This window comes from Microtus pennsylvanicus, chromosome 12 (assembly GCF_037038515.1).
Source record: "Microtus pennsylvanicus isolate mMicPen1 chromosome 12, mMicPen1.hap1, whole genome shotgun sequence".
NCBI lineage: Eukaryota > Metazoa > Chordata > Mammalia > Rodentia > Cricetidae > Microtus > Microtus pennsylvanicus.
The window spans coordinates 13,049,499-13,069,491 of NC_134590.1; the positions used below are offsets into that span (position 1 = coordinate 13,049,499).

The 19,993-nt window shown below is 41.5% G+C and overlaps 1 protein-coding gene across 3 annotated transcripts; it reads left to right on the plus strand.

Annotated features, from left to right (window-relative positions):
* The first annotated feature begins 1,136 nt into the window (after positions 1-1,136).
* On the plus strand, positions 1,137-19,873 carry Nup54 (nucleoporin 54). 3 transcript variants are annotated; one of them, XM_075944157.1, is made up of 13 exons: positions 1,137-1,374; positions 1,954-2,115; positions 4,742-4,825; positions 4,917-5,069; positions 6,756-6,982; positions 9,163-9,350; positions 11,371-11,567; positions 12,759-12,813; positions 13,199-13,292; positions 15,783-15,890; positions 17,521-17,640; positions 17,898-18,008; positions 19,097-19,873. In XM_075944157.1, the coding sequence occupies exons 1-13, from the start codon at positions 1,308-1,310 to the stop codon at positions 19,223-19,225; spliced, it is 1,695 nt and encodes a 564-aa protein (XP_075800272.1). In that variant the 5' UTR covers positions 1,137-1,307; the 3' UTR covers positions 19,226-19,873. The 3 variants fall into 3 exon arrangements, with proteins under 3 accessions (XP_075800272.1, XP_075800273.1, XP_075800274.1); XM_075944158.1 differs by having other exon boundaries at positions 1,174-1,374; positions 6,762-6,982; XM_075944159.1 differs by lacking the exon at positions 1,954-2,115 and having other exon boundaries at positions 1,178-1,374.
* The last annotated feature ends 120 nt before the right edge of the window (positions 19,874-19,993 follow it).

Consider the following 19,993-nt stretch of genomic DNA (forward strand, 5'->3'; position numbering starts at 1 on the left):
CTATCAGAGACACGTGCCTGTCAGTGTCGACAGGAGCACTAGTCACAATCTTTTTTTTTTTTTTTTTTTTTTTTTTTTTTTTTTTTTTTTTTTTTTTTTTTTTAGTTTTTCCGAGACAGGGTTTCTCTGTAGCTTTGGAGCCTGTCCTGGCACTAGCTATTGTAGACCAGGCTGGCCTCGAACTCACAGAGATCCACCTGCCTCTGCCTCCCGAGTGCTGGGATTAAAGGCGTGCGCCACCACCGCCCAGCCACTAGTCACAATCTCTGAAGAAGCTAGCTGCCCGACAGCAGACGGATGTATCAAGAAAAGGTGGTGTAGATTTTCAACCACAAGCATTGAAGTTACGTCATTCGCACAAAAATGGGTATGACTGAAGATAATCATAAGGACAGATTTTTCTCATTTATGATTCCTAAATTTAAATACACACGCACACCCTTAGCATGAAAACTGAAATAAAGCCGCTGGGGAACAAAGGAAACTAATAGGAGGGGTGGGATGTGAAAGAAAGTTTAGAGGTAGGAATATATACTCAAAATACCACAAATACTTATATGAATGTAGGGTTCACAGAAACACTGAAGGAAGACCCCAGATTCAAATAGTATGCAAGGACAAAGATTGTTTATTATACCAGCATGCTTGTGGGGTCATTTACCTGTACAAAACCGGTGACGACCCCAAGAGGGCCATGTAGACCCCTTTTAAGTACAGCCAAGGGGAGTTTGGCTGTGGTTGGATAACAACCAACAGTGGTAGTGGTAAACTGTCTGAAAACCAGCTGGGGATTAAGTTAAACTATGCACAAAAGGGGACTAGCGTGCGTGCCACGTAGTAAACAAACGTGTTGCTACATCCTCATTATCTGTCACTCCTAAATGCCTTTCTCAGTTGCTTCATCTGCTCCGTCCTCATGTCCTCCGGGAAGGCCCCCAGCTCGGTGGTAAGGACAGCACCATCACACCTTCTGCTCGCAGTCACCGCACCGAATCCCCTCGCTAAGGCGGCTTCGAAGAGCTGGCAGGCGACACTCCACGCCCAGCAGCCCCTCATCTCCCCTTTGTTGTGACGCCCCGCGCCACGTGAAGCCACAACACACCCCCGGAAGTGAGCGGGACGGAGGCGTTCTCGTTGTACCCCCTCCCCCATACTCCGGCCTTGGTTGGTTCCTCCCTCCTCCGCTTAGGCCCGAAAGGAGGCGGAACTAATGGTGCGGCTCGACGTTTCCCGTCCGGCCGGAAGAGCGGAGACACTGAGCGCGGAGCCGCGGGAGCCCGGGACAACCTAAGCGCTGCTCCCGCGACATGGCTTTCAATTTTGGGGCTCCTTCGGGCACTTCTGGCACCTCTGCAGCTACCGCGGCACCCGCGGGTGAGTCAGCCCCTGGACCTCCTTCCAAGACACGGAAGCCTTGGGCCCGCCCCCTCGGTCCGATACCACCCGGCTGGGGGTCCGGGGTCGCCCTGGCACGCGGGACACCTTGGGGACGTTTGGAGAGGGTTGGCGACGGCGGCGGTGGCAGAGGCGGGAGGGCCGCGGGCTGCTCAGGCTCGGCCTGGGGCTCGCACGGCGCGCTCATCCCGCGTGGCCCTGCCGCCGGGTGGCTTCCCGCCACCGGGGACTCCGCCCGGGAGAGGCCGGCGGGAGGCGACGCCCCTCTCCCTTCCCGGGACCCCGGGACCCCTCGTGCGGCTCTGCCTCCCTGCCCAGGGGCTTCCCTCCGTCCCCTCCCCAGCCCGTGGGATGCTGGCCCCTGCCCCTGGTGCCCTTCGCTCCTCTCTCTGTCCCCACCTCCTCGGCTCTCTTAACCTGTTCCGGTGCCGGTCAGGTTTATCCACGCTGTGAAGCCTCTTGCTGATTCTTGTAATTCTTATCTTGCTTTCTTTTCCTTTTCTCTTCCCCACCTCTCACCTTTTCAAATTTTTGTTTCTCTGCCTCCACGTCTATCAGGATTTGGTGGGCTTGAGACTGCCAACTCCACCACCGGTGGGTTTAATTTTGGGGGTTTCGGATTAACTGCTAACCCTGCAGTGAACTTTAATATTGGGAATTTCGGTGTTTCTACCACCTCGGCGACTCCGTTCAATTTTGGTAACAGTCTGACGAGTGCAGGTAGATACTGCGGGTCATGTGTATAACGAGGGTGGGGGGCTGGAGTCCAAGAATGTTCCTAGAGTTTGGGGAGGGGAGGATTGCACTTGTCTTATAAGGGAAGGGTTTGTTTCCTGAGGTCAAATTGAGTGTATATCAAGTTTTGACTTTCTTAAAAAATGTGATTTTTTTTTTATTAGAAAGCCTGGAGAGCTAGAATTCTCGTTTGTGGGTTTGCATTTAATTATACAGAGTACACCTTCAAAATAAGAATTTGGAAATTATTAGCTACAGTATAAGCTCAGTGGTTCCCTGGGATTCTTGGACTCCTGCAGTCATTTTTCATTTTTTATACATATTTCATTGGGATTTCATCTTATTGTCCTTGTGTTTCCAAGAGAAACGAATCTTATACGAACAGCGGTGACCTGTTTTTCTTCCATTAATTCAACTGTTAGTATGTATTTCTATAAGAGATGTAACCGTAGAAAGAATCTCCAATTCTTTGCTACATTTTTGGGAAAGTCTCCATGAGCATTTTAATTTACCAGATGACATTGAGTTCTAAAAAGTAGGCTAGACCTCTTTGCACTCAAAAAGAGAATTATGAAGATTTTTTAATCTGCAGGTTTGAAGATCTTTAAATTTTTTCAAAACACAACTATAATGGGTGTGTATGTCCCAATTTAAAGTAGGCTTATGTGAGTTCAACGTAAAGTGACCCTTGAAAACATCTTGACCCTCAGCTGCTCGTATATGAATTTATCGTCCATAGTCTATGTTATGCCGCTTCTGCCCATGCCAATTATATGCATTTGGTAAACATTACTTCCTGAGCTGACTTGGACAGTCAGGTATTTTGTCCATTCACTTGGTTCCACATTCTGTCTACCGCCTTATTCTCTGAGCTGAAAACAATGTGACATAGACTTGAACATGCCAAAGATAAAGATGTATTACAAGTGTTTACATAGCACTGCCCTTGCTGTGTTTGTGTTTTCTACTTTGCTTAAAATTGGCACTGGGCAAAACACACCTTATTTTGAAATTTATGTTTCAGAATAAAGAAAATCCATGTTCAACAACAAACAAACCTGTTTGTATTTGCTTGATTTCATGTCCGTTTGAAGTTGTCACTGTTGAGTTTTGAGTTGTACAAATAAAATTGTGTTTTGATGGCTTTCAAATATGTTAATTAACAGCCTAAACAAAAAGCTATAAAATTAAATTTTTTGTAGCCATGCAGGTCTACTCTTACTAATAAAGCGTTTTTGGTTATTTGAAACATGATAAGATACTGACTAGTGTTTTTATTTTGTAGCCAGTTGGGATAACATAGTTATTCTTTGAAAGTAGGAAGATAAAAGGGGACTAAAGACAGTACTTCCTATTTTAGGTGTTGCATCAAAAAGTTTAGCTGGCAATATTGCAGTAGAATCTATGTTACGTGTGTGCAACAGCCTATGCTCTAAATTTCCAAATCTGAATTGTATTGTTTTAAGTTGGAGACTCACCAAGTGATGAAGTGCTTGCCTGCCTAGCAGGATCCCAGCACCACAAAATTGATTGAAACTAGTTAAAAATTTTTGAGACATCTTTTCACTATGTAGCCCATCCTGCATTATCTTGTGTCTCGATGGGATTGCAGACACTCGCTGCCACACCGTCCTCTAATGCAGTCTTGATGAGGCTGTTCTAGTACAAGAAGGAAGTGAGGTTCAAGTTAGACTCTCAGAACCCAGCATTTATGGTTCAGATGTTTGTTTTGAATGCCTTTAACAGCATATTTATAAATAGGTAACTACTACCAATACTCTTTTTAAAAGTTGGGCTAGCATTTCATTCTAGTCATATATTGTTAGATATGTCAAGATTTTGTTTCTAGACTTACTTAAAAGTAAAATCAGTTGCCATGATGTGCCTCCGAGGCCCGTGGTAGCCTTGACTACCTTTCCACTTTTTTCCTTTGCCTCCTTCAAGAAAGACGTTGTTATTTTACAGAGGAAAGAAGCCTGTTGGTGTTCCCTTTGAAAAGTTGTTGCACACAGACAAAGGAGAAACGTGAACTGTAGATGTAATTTAGGTTATGGAAATTAAGGTTGCAAGCTGGCAAAGCCATCTGCTTCCATTACATGCTAGTTTGTTTTTTTATTTTGTTGGCTTTTCCAGGGCCTTGAACTCACTGAGATCCGACTGCCTCTGCCTCCCGAGTGCTGGGATTAAAGGCCACCACTACTCGATACAAAGCTACTTTTTAAACAACTCTGTTGTCAGTAAATGCTTAGTCTCATTAATTTTGTTACTCAAAATCATATAGACACTTCAGTTTGGAATAGCTAGTCTAAAGGTACATCTGTATCATTTTACAGTTATGGCAAAAGTTTTAACATATTTTTTTAATCATGTTACCCATTTAGTTAAAAGGACTATGTATTGCACCGTGTTATTTCTATTTAAAATACTTCATCAGTTATTTCTTGCAATGTATTAGTAATAGTGTAGGATTTTTTAATGATGCTGCAAAAAAGGAAAAATTTAGATCAATGTGTTCTTTGTATTTAGCAACTACTTTTAAAAAAATTGAAGATGAAATTCCCTCTATGTACGCAAAAGAACCTTTATGTTTTATCTTTTTTATTTAAATTAGGTGGGTTTGGAGGATTTGGAACAACAACTACAACTGCGGGCTCTGCATTCAGCTTCTCTGCCCCAACAAACACTGGCAGCACAGGTAAGAGGGCTGACGTCACCTGGAGAAGGACGTACGGGAGATGTTAGAAACGTTGTTCTTAACTTACCTGGTTCTGATTTTTCCTTGAAAGGCCTTCTCGGTGGCACTCAGAACAAAGGTTTTGGCTTCGGTACTGGCTTTGGCACAGCAACGGGAACTGGTACTGGTTTAGGTACTGGTTTGGGAACCGGCCTGGGGTTTGGAGGATTTAATACGCAGCCGCAGCAGCAGCAGCAGCAAACTAGTAAGTGGGATTTTATCTTCAGATGTAAAGTTGTGGCCATAACAGCTAGCACCATGGCTTCAAGTGCAGATTGTCTTAGTGTTAAGGACTATGAATAGGTTCCAAGGAATCCCAAAAGCTGCTCTTCATGCTCGTGCTTGATGGTTAGGGAAAGCCCGAGCGGCACGGTTAGGATGTGAGGGCCCTGTGTTTGCGGTCCGTCCGTTAAAAGTTTTGTCATTTCTAACAGTGATACGATTGGAGAAATCTGTATACGGTGTAACTTATTGTATTATTTATATGGGCACACTCTTGTCAAGTCAAGGCAGACCCTGAGCCAGCTCCCTGTTTCCTTAGAGGCACTGCTCCACTGGAGGGACTGCTGTCCCATCTCTTACGGCCTTCTTCATTTCAGTGTGTCAACATAACTCTTTAGCTTTGCCGTTCTTAGATCTCTGCAAGCCTTCTTTTATATTATCAGTTCATGGAAGAAGTCCTGTCTTTTGTCTTTCAGAGGATTTCAGCCAGTCCTTTACTGTTCATTTTTACGTGGTTAAACATAGTGTTTGTCAATCTCTTATTGTTGAGTGGGATTTAGGGGCTTATTTACATAGATAGTTTCAGATTTTTTTTTATATTTGTAAGACAATGTCATATATTCTTTATCAAGAGGTATATAATATCTATTTTTTTGTAATGATTCTAGCAGTCATTGGTAATCATTACTTAGATCAGTTTATTTATTACTGATTAAGGAGTTATGTTCATCTAGATTCTTCTTGCATTTGTTGGAATTCATCTGTAACAAATTTTACCTTACTTATGTGGTTCTGGTTTGTTGTTGTTGTTTTTAATGTTGGGTAATACAGTCAGCCCTGTGATTCCCCCCCCCCCCCCCCCGACCCCAATAGGACTTGTCTCTCCAGGTCTTTTTTTCCTAGGAGTGTGTCAGCAAAATCTTGCTTCATCGGCCTCAGCCTTCTGGGTCCTGTTTTTTAAAATTAGGCTACCATGCATTTAAACTTTGGTCTATTGTGAGTCAAACATGGACCCACTGGAAGAGCAACAAGCACTTTTTTTTTTTTTTTTTTTTTTTTGGTTTTTTGAGACAGGGTTTCTCTGTAGCTTTGGAGCCTGTCCTGGAACTAGCTCTTGTAGACCAGGCTGGCCTCGAAATTACGGAGATCTACCTGCTTCTGCCTCCCAAGTGCTGGGATTAAGGGTGTGCGCCACCACGGCTGGCTTGTTTCATTTTTAAAGCTCTGTTTATCTAGGTCAGCTGCCCTGTCTCTCAAGCATCAGGTCTCAGCAGTCCGATCTGTTTTCTAACTGTGCCACCAGTTTGGGTTATCAGAACATCTGTAGAGCTGTTTGCTCAGATAGCCATGCCCTCTGCCCTGCCCTACTGAGGGGTCAGTGACATGCAAGATCTTGACAGCATCTAAAGTGAACATCCCACAAGCTGTTGCTCATTTAATGGGCCCGTTCAGCCGTTTCCAGGCTGCTGCTCTTTGACGGCCTCAGGCTGTGGGCAGCTGCCGCTTGTTTGCTTTACCTCTTGGTTTCCTTGGTGGACGCTCACCCACTTGTAAGATAGTATACAAATTGGTTCCCAAGTTAGGACATGACAGCTGGGAAGGGGTTTATGCACTGTTCCTTGAATCGAAGTTTTCTGAACTTGTATTTTTGTTGTTTTTCCTTTCTAAGCTTTAGGTGGTCTCTTCAGTCAGCCTACACAGGCTCCTGCGCAGTCCAACCAGCTCATCAATACTGCCAGTGCGCTTTCTGCTCCGACACTGCTGGGGGATGAGAGAGATGCCATTTTGGCTAAATGGAACCAGCTTCAGGCTTTCTGGGGAACAGGAAAAGGATATTTCAACAATAACATTCCTCCCGTGGAGTTTACACAGGAAAATCCCTTCTGCCGATTTAAGGTATTAGTTGTGTCTTTGATCTTCATTTAAAGAGTGAATATAAGAGATATAGTAACTTTTAGATTAAAATGACATTTAAGAATGGTGTGGCTACACTTCTTATTTTAAATAAAAATTATAAATTTAAAGTGATTTTTGAAAAATGTTATGTATGGTTCAGAGTGACCACACAGCCACCACAACAGGACTGAGGAAGAAGGTGTTGGTAGAGGAGGAACAATGGCTGTGGTGGTACACCCTGAGTCTCTGCTCAGGGGTGGACATAGAGGGGCCGGAAGTCAAGTCATCCTCAGCTGTAGAGCCAGTTGGAAACCAGCCCAGGCTACCTTAGACCCCATCTCAAAACAAACAACCCAGGGCTGTAGTGAGCCTTATGATCTGAGTTTGACACTCTCCCCAAAGCACATGACTCCCGAAAGTTGTCTTCTGACCTCCCTGTGAGTGCCATGGCAGGCCCCCCTTACATACATACATACATACATACACACACACACACACACACGCACACACACACACACAAACAAACAAGCAAAAAAGAAAGTGTGGTCTGCTTGTCACTTTAAAGGGTACCAGACTTAGGCTGTGTTCATCTGACTAGTCAGGGAAGTTGCCCCAGGCAGTGCACGGATTCTCCTTGGCATGTGGAACCTGTTACTATTATTAGAGTCAGGTGCCAAAGGCGCTAAAACAGTAATGGCCGTTTTCTTTGTTCTGCCTCATTGTCTATAAACAACCATCTCATTGAAATTTGACAGTGGGAGTGTTCTACTTGACCATTTGTTTTTCTTTCTTTGTTTTTGGTTTTTGTATGTATATATATATGTACATATATACGTACATGTATATACATATATACATGTATACATATATATACATATATATATACACATATATATAATCTCTCTTCTCTTTCCTTTTTTTTTTTATTTTTTTGTTCTTCCAAGAAAAACAGAAGAGAGGCTCTTGCTGCAATAGTCCAAGTTGGCCTTAAACTCATGATCCTCCTGCCTCAGCCTCTTGAGTGTTGAGATGGTAAGGCTGCACCACCACACACAGCTGACAGTGTATTTTCCACATAACAAATCAATATATTACAATCAAGCTTATACTTCAGCCTGCCTGTTGGGGAGTGTAAAGGTGTGGGGGGCGGGGGGGGGGGTGATGCTCGGAATCAAACCAGAAAGAACCGCATGTGTCCTAGTTACACGATCTGCTACTGAGCTTCACCCTAGCACTCAGGACCAGAGGAATTTATATATAATGGCATACCTTGAGGAACTCTTCTAAATAGGAAATTCATGTAGCTTCAGCTTGTACATAGAGCTTAAAGGTAATTTTATACAGTAATTTTAGTGTGCTTGTGTGCTGTGGCCCATCATATAAGGTCAGGTGTAGAATTTTTTTTTTACTTGAGACATCATGTTAATACCAGAAAGTTTCAGAGTTTGGAGTACTTTATAGTTTAGCTTTGCACACTAGGGTTATGTAATTTCTATATCACCTGAATCATTCTTAATGATTGTTGTTTGGCAGTAAGATAGTACAGTAGTAAACATAGAAGTGTCATTTTAAATGTTTTAACTTTTCTTAAAAGTTGCTATATAATATACATAGTAAAATGTATAATGTACACATGAATGAACTTACTTTTTTAAAAGTTACATGTAAGTGGTGACAAAGGACAAAGTGTTCTATATAAGCTATTTTTAGCAATGTCTAATTCCTTGTATTTAATAATATGTAGTATTTTATTTATTTAATGTTACACTAATAACCTGTTTCATAGTTTTATAACAGATAGTCATAAACTAGACATTCTTGATACCATTAGTATCTTGACAGTGTCATTGTACCTTAAACATACTGTAGTTGTGAATTGTTTCTTTAAAATGTAAAGATTCATGGGTCACCTTCTTCTGCAGTTACATGTATGACGTATGAGTTGTTCCAATATATAAGAAACCTCTGAAAATGAATGACTTTCAAAATCTTCCAGAGAAAATTCTTTAGTTCCTATACTGGAGAGGAAATTTACATTTATGTTAGTTTAGGGAAATGAAGTTTGCTCATGTGGTGTCCCACAGAGCGCTTGCCATTTCCATAATCTTAGCAGATGCTAAGCTATTAAACATTTCGTGTAAAGTCTGCATGTATTTTTGATACTTTTGTTCATTTCACAGGCTGTAGGTTATAGTTGTATGCCCAATAATAAAGATGAAGATGGACTGGTGGTTTTAGTTTTCAACAAGAAAGAAGCAGACATTAGAAGCCAGCAGCAGCAGCTAGTAGAATCATTGCATAAGGTTTTGGGAGGAAACCAGACCCTGACTGTCAATGTGGAGGGCATTAAGACCCTGCCGGATGATCAGTAAGTAAACATGTGCGGGTTGTTCCCTTGTGGGTTCGCTGCTGCTGAAACATAAATCTCAGCAGAATGCTATCTCTAGTTGGTGATTATTACAAATTTATAGAAGTGTTGAACAGTTCTGTTCTCTTTGTTTTGGATTTTTTATCAGATAAACTTTGCAGATACCAGCATGTAGATTTCGTTCGGGAACGGCAGAGCGCATTGCAGCTACATGCAGACTGAAGCTATAACTGGGTTTCCCTCTCACCTGCCAGTTCCTGAATATTTACCCTGAGGCTTAATATTAAGTTCAAACTGATGACTGATGGCTCAGGCTTATTACTAACTAGCTTTTACATCTTAAATTAATTCATTCCTATTAATCTCTGTTGCCATGTGCTAGCATCTCCCAGACTCCAACCCTTTTTCTCCTTATATCTGTTTGGATTTTCTGCCTGGCTCTGTTCTGGCTATTGGCTAAATTAACTTCGTTATTAACCAATGCTAATAAAACATATCCACATCATGAAGCTTTACTGAAGCGTTCTAATAACTGACTCCTTTTGCTTGTTTTGGTTTTGGTTGCTGTTGTTTTTGATGGGTTTTAGACTGTCTTATTGTGCAGTGCTGGTTATCCATCCACTTTGTACTTCGACTGCTCCTCCTGCCTTGTCTGCATGCTGGGGTTACAGAGATGCAGTCCCGGTCCAACCCGTGCACTCTGCTCATTCAGTTCCCTCGTCCTTTCATCATTTCTTCTTGGTGGCAAGATACTTATTTTTGGATATTTAAGGTTAGGTGAATTATATCCTTACTATTTCTAGTAATACCCGGTGACTGACTCAGGTTGTACTTCTTGGGTCTTGCTTGCAACAGGCAGCCCATAAGTTTTGGCAGAATCATAAGAGTCATTAGTTCTAGGGAGCAGGGAACAGTAAGAAACATTTGATAGAGAAATATACTGCTGAGCAAATCTTCTCAAAAAATAAATTCTAATTTTTTTTAAGCATTATTCCTTTTTTTAAAACTTTCTTTTTTTAAGCTTTATTTATTATGTATACAGTGTTCTTGCACACCAGAAGAAGGCACCAGATCTCATTATAGATGGTTGTGAGCCACCATGTGGTTGCTGGGAATTGAACTCATGACCTCTGGAATAATAGCCAGTGCTCTTAACCTCTGAGCCATCTCTCCAGCCCTTAAGCATTATTCTTTTATTTTGAGATAATTTTTTTTAAAAAAAGATTTATTACCGTATTCCATCTACGTGCCAGAAGGGGGCACCAGATCTCATTACAGATGCTTGTGAGCCACCATGTGTTTTTGCTGGGAATTGAATACAGGGCCTCTGGAAGAGCAGTCTAAATTTTATCTTATTTACCTACCTCGTTTTGGTTTTTGTTATTTAAGATGACTTACGAATGAACCGTACTTTCAAGATTTAAAAAAAAAAAACAAATAAACAAAAAAACTTTACTCTTGTAAAAACCATTTTTGACTTCAGCCATCAGTCTTTTCAGACATTTGTGGCTGTGGTGACCCGCCCAGCAGGTCCTAAGTTACTCCAGGGTCTTGAAGAGGCACTATCTGAAAGACATGGTGGGGGAGAAACGGACGCCAAGCAGTATTCCTTGTCAAGGCATCCCCTTTATTGAAGCAAGTTTCATGTCTTAAATACTCCTCAGAAAGGAGCTTGGGCAAGGGGGAACTGAGGAAACGGGGAAGGGAAGGAGGGGCTCGGTAGCTAGGCAACTAAGTGGGGCAGTTTGGCAGCTAAGCAGGGCAGTTGCAAGGTCAGTGGCTAGAACACCTGCTGTTAGTGGTAAGCAGCAAGCCTTGAAGATGCTCTGTGGTGTTTTCCAGAGCTTGAGTCTCCAAGGTCAGCTCGTAATGCATGTAATGTTTTTGGCTAACTTTAAGTTTTCTTGTCTCAAGATTTTTACTTCAAGGCCCTGTGAGATGTGAGAAAGGGGAAGCTTGAAATGGCTCCTGACACTGTGGGTCATGAAGTCAGTGTGATAAATTGGTTGTTTGCCTCCAGGACAGAAGTTGTCATTTACGTTGTTGAGCGTTCTCCAAATGGCACCTCGAGAAGAGTCCCAGCGACAACGCTGTATGCCCACTTTGAACAAGCCAACATTAAAACACAGCTGCAGCAGCTCGGGGTGACGCTTTCTATGACCAGAACAGAGCTGTCCCCTGCTCAGATCAAACAGCTCCTGCAGAACCCTCCTGCTGGTACGTGCTGTAGCTGGCTAGGGGGTTATTAGTGCGGGAGCTTGTCGTGTGTTTGCTTGTTTGGAATGTATTCTTGAATATTGTGTTTTAGTTAGTTGTAAGTTTAAATTATATAACTAAGACATTAGAAATTTTGGAAAATGGCAAAAATAATTCTTAACTCATCTGCCTGTAGATAGTCATTTGAAGTGTTTTGGGTTTTTTATCTTTAACTACTTACTTAAATATGTTAATGCTTAAAAAAATGTAGACATCCTCATTAAGTAGACTGGTAAGTCTAGCTTGTCTCCCTTCCGTAGCGGTAACTGTTAGTAGCACTGGACTCTGCTGCTCCAAGTGTAGGCAAATGTGCATGGAGTGGGAACGGATCTGCACCGCACACGGCTGCCGCCTGCCTTTTCACTCAGAGATTTCTTAGTGTCTCTCATGTTCATACTTGAAGAGGAACTTTATTCTATTTAAACACTAGAGTATTCTATAGATATGCCTTACTTAATTCAATATTGTTTCTATACATTCACCTCTCCAAACTAAGCAGCAGTTAATATCTGTAGAAATTTACCTTAGAGCATGTGAGTATTTAGTTTTTTTAGAAGATCTCTGGTACCTGTGATCTCAGCCTTGGAGATGGAATACAGATCATGAAATTGAGGGCACAACCTGGACTGCATGGTGAGATTGAGGGCAGCCTAGGGACATAGGCTCTCCTCCACACCAAGTTCACTGCAGTAAAATTCTGACAGTGAGACCTGTGTGTTAGGTTTATTAGGCTCGCTGGCAAATGCCTTTCAGAGAGCCTTCTACCAAGTGTATTTGCAATTGTAGTGTATTATGCTCCCCACATCAGCAAGCTAGTTAAAGAACTAATATTTAGTCTGTATTTTCCTGATGACAGGTTGAATAACTTCATACCTGAGAATAGCCTTTTTATGTCCTTTGCTCATTTCTTGTTCGAGTCATTGCACTTTTTGTTTATGTGGGCTCTCTTTGTGTGCTAGAGGTGGACGTATTATACTATCTGCTGCAGATACTTCCTTTCAATTCATATTTATAAAATTATTTTTATAATGAACATTTTTTTAAAAGTAATTCCGCATTATAAATTCTGAACTCTAATTTTAAGAAAGCATTTCCCATACAAATATAAACACAGAAAATCATGTTTTATAAGAATATTTTTGTTTGTGGTAGGTGTTGATCCTATTATTTGGGAACAAGCCAAGGTGGATAACCCCGATTCTGAAAAGTAAGTGTATCACTATTTTATATACAGACTGGTACTTATCAGAAAGGAAGCAAACAGACATGGGCTATTAGTTGTATTCTTGCATTTGAAGAGTTATTTTCATTGCTTTTTAAAACAGTTCTGCCATGGAAGGCAGCAAGATGAGGTGAGACTAGGCAGGGAGGGGAAACCTGGATCCTAGTCATCTGTTACATTTGCATTAACAGTGAGTGCAAGTTTTTGACTGAACCGTGTTTCCTCATCTGTTAAATAAGGAAGTTGAAAACAGCATGGTAATGTTGATCTCAATGCCATGGATTTAGAAATTCCTTGTAAATTTCATGAGGTCGTTACAAAATACATCTTGTTGGTTTTATAAGTTCTGAAAAGCAACCTTGCATTTTAGATTAATTCCTGTACCCATGGTGGGTTTCAAAGAGCTGCTTCGAAGACTGAAGGTTCAAGACCAGATGACTAAGCAGCATCAGACCAGATTAGATGTAAGCATTCACTTTGCATTCTCTATCCTAACAAAAGTTAGGAGTTGTTTTTCCCGTGTGTGCTGTTTTTTCTTAGGGGAACTTGTACACAGCAGAACGTAACAGCTTCCTGTACCAGCTTTCTTTGTGATAGCAGCCTTGCACATACACTGTTGTTTCTTTATTTTTATGTGTATAAGTGGTACCTATATGGTCTGCACACCACATATTGTGCAGTACCCTTGGAAGCTAGAGAGGGCGTCAGATCCCCTGGAACTGGAATTAAAGACTGGCGTGTGTGGAATTGAACCTGGGTCCTCTGGAAGAGTTCTTAACCTCTGACCTATAGATTTGTTTTGACGTATTTTATGAGTTTAGATTTATAGCCTAGATTTATTCAAAGTCATCTCTCTTTTTACTATTTTTTTAATCCAAGGATTTATCAAGTCCAACCCTGATTGACTTGTAAAACTAATCAAACTGTGGGTGTTGTGCGCTGACCTCCATGTCTGCTGCATGCAGTTCCTCATTAGACAGGAGTGAGCTTACTGCTGATAAGGTGATGAGTTCTCTGGACACAGTTCTCCTGTTACACTGATCCAGCTTTTGTGTGGCTGTGTCGGGACAGAGCCCTGCAAATATCACCATGTAGCTATTCCTCCTTTTTAGTGTTTCTCTGCCAAAAAATTCCAGCATGATTTCTCTGTGGTCCAATTTCCAGACACTTCATGATGTTAGGCTGGACACGCTGAATTCATGAGTATCACCCTAAAATGAATTGTTAGCTTCAAATTCACTGAGTAGCCAAGGATGACCTTCAACTTCTGATTCCTCTGCCTCTGCCTCCCAAGTACTGAGATTCCAGGTATTTGCGCATCGCCGCACCTGGTAAGGACTGGCCCGTGATGTTAGATCATTTCATTCTTAAACGTTGAGGCCGTCGATGTCCTTTGAACTAGTTTTTAGATATTCTCTTCAAAAATCTTATACATCCTTTTTTTTTTTTTTTGCCTCCCAAATTTTTAAATAAATTTGGGTGATAAACACAGCAACCTAAGTTTGTCCTTTGTCCCCTCAATAAAGTCCTGGTGTTTCATTAAAAGTAATGGAGGCTATACTGGTGGTACAGGCCTGTAATCGAGGCTACGTGGGAAGCTTAGGCAAGAGGATTGCAAGTTCAAGTTCAAAGCCATAGTGGGATGCAGCGTTGATTCAAGGCCCACCCAGGCAATGTAGTGAGATCTTGTCTCAAAATAAAATGGAAAAGGGGCCTGATGGATATAGCTTAGTGGTAGAGGGCTTGTGTAGTATATGATGGGCCTTAGGTTGGTTCAGTTTTCAAGTGTGTCCCCTATCCCACCCCAAACAAAGGTGATCTACATAGGTGGGAATAGTAACATAGCTTATCCAACCTTTTTGTCCTCTTTAACACTCCAGTGGCATAGAAATTAACTATGCTAGGGACGATCATAGGTTGGAATGCTTTGATGTGATGGAAAGATTGTAACGTGTTTGGGACTTGGGGAATAATGCCATTGTTAAAGTGCTGAGCATTAGGACCTGATTTCAGTCCCTAGAGCCCAGGTGAAAAAGCCAGGCATGCTAGACCATGCTAGGGAGGCAGAGACAGGCAGGTCTCTGACGCTCCTTGACAAATTCCAGGGGACCCTTCATCTCAAAAAAAAAAAAAAGAAAAGACGCCTGAGGTTATCCCTCCAGCTTCCACACATGCATGTGCACATGTGCGCACACAAATTAAGTCTGCCTTGTTAACATTAACATATCATTGGGCAAAGTGTTAGGATTTTAGGTCAGACAAAAAAACATCACTAGCCAGGGAGAAAAAAATATATTCACATATTCACTTTTTGGATTTATTTCATTCCTTTTTCTCTCTGCTCTGATTATCCCCTCCAGGTATTCGGTTTCAACATATGGAGTATACTTTCTTCCCAGCTCCACCAACTTCAGACTGGTTGTCTGTGAACCCTAAGCCCAACAGTGTCTCACAGATCCTAATTTTTTTCAGTCAGGCCTGGGTCTATTTAAAATTCCTTATTTCTGAAATGTTCCTGTTTTCACAGTATGCTGCCTCATCACTAAATATCTGAAAGCTCTAAAGAAATCTTGGAATAGTGCTTTTTAATTTTTAGACATGTAAAGGAAGGAAACAAAATACAGAATCATGGGGCTGGGCGGTCAAGAGCTTGCACTGCACAGAAGACTAAGGCTGGATGCCAAACACCCGTGCCAGGCAGCACACAGCTCCCCTCTTGGGACCCAGTGCCCTCTCTGGACTCTAGTGCACCTACACAAACACACACACACACAAATACACAGGTGTGCACACACAAAAGGAATTTACAAGTGCTAAAATGGTGAACTAAAGCTAACGTTTTGAGAGATGGCTCTCAGGGTTATCTGAGAATTAGGCTAGCACACGTAGGTATGCCTGTTAAATAGCTATCGTGTCCCACTTGGTTTATCCTCAAAAACATGTCTTTTTAACAGATCATATCTGAAGATATTAGTGAGCTGCAAAAGAATCAAACTACCACTATGGCCAAGATAGCACAGTACAAGCGGAAGCTCATGGATCTCTCCCACAGAACCTTACAGGTAATAGTGTGGAATTCTCCCAGTGTTTATAAGAGGTTATAGGTGAAATACATGCCAAATAGGAATGTTATTTAAACAGGAAAAAGACCCAAGTTGGAGGGTTGATCCTACAATAAAAATTTGGAAGAAAGATCCTACAGGGTGAGAAATAAGGGTAAAAATATTCTTAAAGTTCCCTTAGTAACGAGGGGTCATAAACAGTTTTGGTACAGGGAAGATATAAAATCAGCGACTCCTGGCTCCATAAAGTATAGAACATATTTTAGTGCCAGGGAAAGAATGTGGCCATGAGTGACATTAAACCAATCACCAGTTTAACAGACTGGGACAGCAGCAGAAGGGGAAATCATAAATTGTCATGAGAACAATTGCTATAGACCAGATTCAAAAGCCTTTGTCAAAATACCAAATAAAAATCTGAGCTCACTGTTAAGAAATTTTAGAAATATCAAGGTAAGCTTGACATCTGTAAGAGAAAGGTGAGAAACGAGCAATACATTCAGAGTAGCTGTGGACAGACGAAAAAAGCTGAATCAGAATGAATAACCCTCTCAGAGGGAAACGTCCAACCAGAGAAACAGCCCTAAGTAGTAAAAGATGGTATGCATTTTTCAGATTTGAAACCCAGGGGAGATAGGGGATTTTCTCTAACAAATAGAGATCACCAAAAGTAATTTACAGCAAGTGAAGGAGCTGGTAATAGTCGGAGAGCAGAGGGAGAGTTACTAAAGTCCACGTGGAGACCCACAGTGTAGCTCTTTTCATTGTTGAACTTTGTCTAAGTAATAAAAAGCTAATTTTTGTGTTACTTTAATCTTCCTAAATCAAGGAAAAATATTTATGGCTTTTTTCCTCTTTGAACAATTTCATTGAGGTATAGTTCATATATCATACACTTACCTCACTCAACGGATATGATACACCGTCTGTGAGTGTGTTTTCAGTTTTAGGATATTTTTGTCATTCTACAGAGACTTGCCATGTCTCTCAGGAGCCACTCACCATTTAACCCGTATAACTCAGACATTGGCAAGATGCTCACTTGACCAGAAAGCTTTACAGTGAAATTGACTAGATCTGGGTGTTGTGGTGCGTTCCTGTAACTAGCACTGTGGACACAGCTGGGATTAACTGTGTTACATTTTATACAAAGATATTTTCTTTAATAAGAAAATATAATTGGCCGGGTGGTGGTGGCATACGCCTTTAATCCCAACACTTGGGAGGCAGAGGCAGATGGATCTCTGTAAGTTTGAGGCTAGCCTGGTCTACAAGAGCCAAGACAGGCTCAAGCTATAGAGAAACCCTGTCTCGAAAAAACAAAACAAACAAAGAAAGAAAATCTAATTGGAATGTAGGCAGATCTATAGAAGCACTTCAGTGTAAGCATAAAGCATTAGGGTTGTTTTTCCTTCTTTTTTACTGTTTGAGGCAGGGTCTCAGCTATGCAACCTAGACTGGCCTGGAGCTCTCCTTCGTCAGGCCGGCCTCAGCCTTTTCCTCATGCTTTAGCTTCCCAAGTGCTAGGATTTCAAAGGACCCCATGTTCTCAGCCAGTGTCTATCAGCAAGTCCATAATTGATTTTAAAAAGTAGTCTACTGGTTCGTACCGGTGTCTTCTCTTTTACAGGTCCTAATCAAACAGGAGATTCAAAGGAAGAGTGGCTACGCGATCCAGGCTGATGAAGAGCAGCTGCGGGTTCAGCTAGACACTATTCAGGGCGAACTGAATGCCCCTACTCAGTTCAAAGTAAGCACTTGGTGGTCAGTCTGGCTAGAGGCTGCGTGGGGTAGCTGAACAGGAACATGCAACAGTGTGTTTTAAGCATTTATTTGTACTGATTAGAACTTCTGAAAATAAATTCCCAGTTGCGGTACTTTTGGCTTGCATTAGTGCTTCAAATCAAAGACCTGGGAGTTTTAACTGATGGTTTGAAGCTATTTTTTCAAACAGCCGTCTTTAGTAGTAGCTGTGATTGTTAGCGCTTGTCTCTGGCTCATTTTTAGGGTCGACTAAATGAACTGATGTCCCAGATCAGGATGCAGAATCACTTTGGAGCTGTGAAGTCTGAAGAAAGGTATTACATAGATGCGGACCTCTTACGAGAAATCAAGCAGGTGAGCTCAGCTTACAGCTTCATACCCATCAGGATGGCTGTTGTTGAACAGCAGAAATACTCGCTCGTTAGAATATGGAGAAGTTGTAACCTTCAGGCACCTTTAAGTATCATAAAATATAAAAAACATTGCTTCCTCAAACAAATTAAAAGTAGTTGGGCATTGGGTACGTATGCCTTTAATCCAGCACTTGGGAGGCAGAGGCAAGTGATCTCTGAGTTCAAGGCCAGCCTGGTCTACAGAGCAAGTTCCAGAACAGCCAGGACTACACAGAGAAACAACAAAATTGAAAGTAAAATTGCCATATTATTTGGCAATTCTCCATCTGTTTGAGAGACAAGGTCTCAGTATGTAACCCTGGTTGGTCTTGAACTCAGAATCTGTCTGCCTCTGCTACTTGAGTGCTAAGATTCAAGGTATAAGCTACCATGCCCAGCTTGTAGTTGAAATCAGGGATCTGCAAAGACATTCATACACCTATGTACAAACACATATAGTGCAGTATGACTTCTCCTAAAGAGGAGGAAATTCTGACACATGCAACAAATGGTAGACCTTGAAATATGTGGTCATACAAGGACAGGTACTGTATGATTCCCCTTCTGTGAGGCAGAGTGCCCAACGATGTGAATGTACCCATCTCTGTACACTGAAAATGCCCACATATTGTTATGCCATAGTAAAAGAGCCAAACGTCCTCCCTCCAGAATCTGTCCACATAATAGATGTGTCAAAGGGTGGGCAGTGGAGTACTCAGGTCAGTGGGAAGGTCAACTGCATTTTATTGTAATCTAGAATGATCTGTGTATTAAATTGAGAAGCTGGGACTGGGGATGTAGCTCAGTTGGTAGAGTGCTTGCCTGCTATGCATGGATCCCTGGGTTCACTCCCCAGCACCACAGCAGTGGACAGTGCACATCCACTGTCCAGAGTTCGGGAGGCCAGTCTCAAAACCCAGAGAACACATCTAAAGACATGGTAGACACACGTGCTGGTGGTAGTAGTCTGGCTGCATGCTTGTTGTATATAGTCGCTAGTGCTGTTTTGTGGGTAGCACACTGATGTTTTATTTTCTTAATTCATTCTAGCATTTGAAACAACAACAGGAAGGCCTTAGCCACTTGATTAGCATCATAAAAGATGACCTAGAAGATATAAAACTAGTAGAACATGGATTGAATGAAACCATCCACAGCAGAGGTGGTGTCTTTAGCTGACCATTTACAGACGTGTTCAGAGGTTCATAAAGCGCATCTTGCTACATCAGGCCTTCCGTACGATGACCACATGGACGGGAAAAAGAATCCTTTTCCTCGCTGGCATGTTTGAGGTTCCTGAGAAGTCACTGTACATTAAACCTGAAATGGACACCACAAAGCTCTTCAAAGAGAATCTGAAAATTTTTTATCCAAAAGCTATATTTACTTAAAAGTACACGATTACGCAGAGTATATGCGCTGTTGTACGTTGTACAGCAGCACTAAGCACGGTCACGGTGTATAAAGGTTATTCTTCAGTCCCTTTTAACATAGCACAAAATGAAACATAGCTACTTCCTACATAACAAAATAAACCGTAACTACATGCTGCGGAGACTGTGCTTCAGAGTTAAATGCATATCTGCATTTTATATCTGTGAGATCAGCCGTGGGAAGTAAAGAAAATTCCAAAGTATTTAATGATTTGTGTGGTTTTCCTTTTGTTCTATGAAGACTTGAAGATATATTTTTATATTATTTTACTTATTTGGAACTTAACAGAACATACCTAAACAATTAGGATTTAACAAAAATCACCATTTTTGCAAACTTTTTATTTCTAAAAATGAAATTTAAAATAAATTGTTAATTTGCAGTTTTATGTAATTCTGTCCTCTGGTGTTTTATTTATGGACTTGTCATATTTTGACTAGAGTATAACAAGTGAAATCATCTAGGATGAAGAGCCTCATGTTAACATCTGACAACAGTGACAACATCATAGGA